Source organism: Aplysia californica, unplaced genomic scaffold (assembly GCF_000002075.1).
Source record: "Aplysia californica isolate F4 #8 unplaced genomic scaffold, AplCal3.0 scaffold00588, whole genome shotgun sequence".
In the NCBI taxonomy this organism is placed as follows: domain Eukaryota; kingdom Metazoa; phylum Mollusca; class Gastropoda; order Aplysiida; family Aplysiidae; genus Aplysia; species Aplysia californica.
The window spans coordinates 243,315-247,564 of record NW_004797858.1 but is presented as its reverse complement, the minus strand read 5'-3'; the positions used below and the strand labels follow the sequence as shown (position 1 = coordinate 247,564).

At 39.3% G+C, this 4,250-nt stretch overlaps 1 protein-coding gene across 1 annotated transcript in view; it reads right to left on the bottom strand.

Moving 5' to 3' along the window:
* Positions 1-4,250, bottom strand: part of LOC101859812 (serine/threonine-protein kinase 36) — a gene marked incomplete in the record, with an annotated part of 53,674 nt that overhangs the window by 46,519 nt on the left and 2,905 nt on the right. Inside the window, 3 exon segments of the mRNA XM_035972135.1 lie at positions 699-776; positions 1,876-2,016; positions 3,176-3,299. Coding sequence (XP_035828028.1) covers positions 699-776; positions 1,876-2,016; positions 3,176-3,259 — 303 coding nt within the window.

Genomic DNA, 4,250 nt, shown 5'->3' with positions numbered 1-4,250 from the left:
ATGGGACGCGATCACCCGCACCTGCATACACACACACACATACACACATTGATTGAGTGGGGGGGTGAGTGGAGGTAGTAGAGGGCAGACACGAGCTGGGACGCGATCACCCGCACCTGCTTACACACACACACTTTGATTCAGTGAGGGGGGGGAGGGGTGTTGATGGGACGCGATCACCCGCACCTGCATACACACACACACATACACACATTGATTGAGTGGGGGGGTGAGTGGAGGTAGTAGAGGGCAGACACGAGCTGGGACGCGATCACCCGCACCTGCTTACACACACACACTTTGATTCAGTGAGGGGGGGGAGGGGTGTTGATGGGACGCGATCACCCGCACCTGCATACACACACACACATACACACATTGATTGAGTGGGGGGGTGAGTGGAGGTAGTAGAGGGCAGACACGAGCTGGGACGCGATCACCCGCACCTACGTACACACACACATACATATATCATACATAGATAAGATACATCTTAAGATAAGATACATTTGAATAATTCTTATTATTATTACCACTATTAAGACAAGGTTTGATTAATTCTTATTATTCCTACTGTACTACTATTGAGACAAGGTTCACAATGTCATATATAGTAAGGTTGGTAGCTACAAAGGTAAAAAAAGAGTAAGGTTGTCAGCTACAAAGGTAACAACAAAAAAAGAGGAGAACGTATCGACCTGTTCCTCGGGCAAACTGGCGTCGTCCTCCAGGATCTGGAACAGTTCTCCCTCGGCACAGTCCGTGACCACAACCACCTGGAAATTCACAGAAAACGTTGGAAACTGGCTTCACGTTTGACACTTTTGTCCCTCAGATTAATTTATAAGAACCCATAACTTCTCACTATTCTAGAAATCCCAACTCTCCCCTTTTTTATACAATGTAGGTGCTTTTTACACCCCCATTGACAAAATTTAGATAATTTAGAAGGCAGAACTCGACACTACCTCTCAGGGCTAACCTGGGCTAAGAGGGATGCAACGCCCCGCCATTGAAAGATCAAGACACTTAATAAACATAGTGCCCACAAGGGAATTGAACTCGGGTCTTTTGCATGCAATGGCAAACTACAGGAAGTCCATTAAGGGGAGGAGCGATCCTTGATTTTGTAGATTTTGGGTCAGGCTATGCAAATTTTCTGTTGGCTGATTTTTAAGATCAACCAGTTTTTTGTCCAAAAATAGCATGGATACATTTGAGAAAGTGTTTATTCTCCACGTAAATTGCCTTTGAAAACATGACGATGGGTTAATATAGTGAATTTTCACAATAATAGTCAGTTTTCGCAAAATATAATTTTTTTGCCATTTTTTTCCTACTCCTTCCTTAGTTTTCATCATTTTTAGATGAAACTCTCAGGACACATAGATGGCAAGGCTGCCATTAATGTAATAGAGAGATATTTGCGAAAACAATAACACTTTTCCATTGGCAAGCGATTACGCAAACTAAATTTTTTTTCTTTTGCACTTATTGAAATAAGTTTGCTGTTACTCTGATAGGGTCTGGTTCAGGTATACTCTCATCACATTTGGTCAAATTTGGTCAGTAAATAAAAATGCCTTAGGGATTTGAAATTCATTTTTTATTTTCAAGATGGCGGCCGTTTCCATAGCAACCGCTGTTGCTATGCCAAAATAAAATGGCGTATTAAGAGATTTTACTATGCCTAACTTATATGTGTACTTAGATTTGATCTTGGGCAACAGACATAGAAAATGGTCCTCAAGGGTAGCTCCTCCCGTTAAGAAAGATACAAACTGGATCAAAACATCAGAAATTAAAAGCCCAATTAAAAGCTGCTCAGGTTGAAAGAGACGGCACAACTTTAATTCGTACAGGAGAAAAACAAACCTCTTTGTCAGTGTCAAAGCTGTCAAGAAGTTCGATGATATTTGTGTGCTTCAAGCCTCGCATGATGTCAATCTCTCTGCGCAGACCTTTTAGCTCCTTCTCAGACTTGCCCATCTTGGGAATGAATTTCAACGCAACAATCTGGAGATTGAAAAGCCGTGAAATTTAAACACACATGGAAGGTTGTCAAAATTGCTTCAACCTTATTCTTTCCAATATATCTAAAGCTATGCATATGAAAATTTTACTTAATGCCTTACTAAACAAAAAACTTAAGGGTTTGATCAATGTGCATTTCCATTTGAAGTTATAAAAAGAAAGGAAGCCAAAGCTTCTGCTTTATTTCTATTAACTTAATTCTAAACCTCACACTCACACCACTGACAACTTTCTCTATCATGTTATCTCCATCTACAGACACACTATTTGGGTATGCATGTGTTATGTTATGGGTTGTGTATCGTTGTATATATTTTATTGAACATGTGTACATTATGAGTTGTGTATCGTTGTAGATATTTTATTGAACATGTGTACATTATGAGTTGTGTATCGTTGTAGATACTCATTGAACATATGTACATTATGAGTTGTGTATCGTTGTAGATACTCATTGAACATATGTATGTTATGAGTTGTTTATTGTTGTAGACATTGAACAGATGTGTATGTTATGAGTTGTATATCATTGTAGATATACTTAAACAAGTACTTATTATGAAATGCTTATCGTTGTAGATATATATATATTTCATTTAACGTATGTATGTTATGAGTTGTTTATCGTTGTAGACATTGAACAGATGTGTATGTTAGAGTTGTATATCATTGTAGATATACTTAAACAAGTACTTATTATGAAATGCTTATCGTTGTAGATATATATATATTTCATTTAACGTGTATGTTATGAGTTGTTTATCGTTGTATATATATCATTAAACATGCATGTACATGTTAAGAGATGTTTATCGTTATAGATATATATCATTGAACATGAGTGTTATGTGTTATCATGTATCGTTGTAGGTATATAATTGAACACGAATGTATTGAGTTCATTTCTATGTTGATGCTGACTCTTTGCATGCTCTGATTTATCCACCCAAAAATTCCTTTGTGGATCAACAATAAAGATTATAAAATCTTATCTTATTAGACTTCAGTTGAAGGGGAGGTCAAGGAAATGGCAAAACAAAACCCTTGAGACCAAAAAGAAATAAGTCATGGTTACTTTGTGTCTTGTGTTTATGATACAATCTCACTGCTAGAACAAAGTATTGAAATCAATGTCACTCACTTGAGAAGTAAATTTCTTCCTGCCTTTGTACACCTTCCCAAAAGACCCTTCCCCAATAATCTCAAGGACATGATAGTTGTCCATCTTGCCGTCTCTTCAGGTATCGTAATCAATCTTTCATGTCCTGTGGAAAAACAAACGCACAAAACTTTCATTTCTTATAGAGTTGGGTTTCACATCAGTTCCTGAAACTCATTTAAAGTGTGCACTGTATTCTACAGAGTGTCATGTGTAACCTCGAGAAGAGTCACAGAGAATGACGTACAGAAAAGTGGGAAGACATTCTCATATTAGGGAAGGAGTTTCACAGAGGTCCGGCCAACCAACAACACACAAAAGAGGGGATATATATTCTGAGCGGGGTATACCCTAACCCTAACTCTTGTATAGTTTTTTCAGTGGACCTTGTCACGGTAGGTGCTGAATTCCTCCCCATATTAGAAAATCAAGAGGCTAGCCCTGGACAGGAAAGGAGGACAGTGTTAGTTCGTGGCCTCCCTAATGCAGGGTGAGAAAGGAAGTGACAATTATGACTGTATTCTACTACTCCAGCAAGACTCCAACTGAAAAGCAGTATCTTACTAAACAAACCTGAGATGACCAACCACAACATTCTGTTGAAAGTAATTTGAGCATGAAGGCGTTGCCTACATAATTTGGGGAGGACTTCCGCAACGAGCGATCCCTATCACTATGCGACAGAGTAGAATACAGGGATAAGGGGTGGGGTTTGGAGCAGGTGTAGGGTTAGGGTTAGGGTTTAGGTTTAGGTTTGGGGTAGGGTTTGGGGAAGAGTTAGGTCTCTTCTTTATTGTGTTTGTTGGGGTGGTCGCCTGTTAAGGAAGTCCTTCCTTAAATTTGTCCAGGGGCAATTTATTCAAAAGGCCGTCATTATTCGGACTCGAGTCAAATTCGGACTCGGGTCCGAATATGAAAAAATGTTATTCGGACTCAGGTCCCGAAAAAAAGAAGTGTCTTCGATCTATAGATCTAACGTTCAGTGCTTCCAATTTTCCGCCATTTTTTAGTTTCCCCCACACCTTATCTGCCGATCCAATGCCTGCCGCCTCATTGA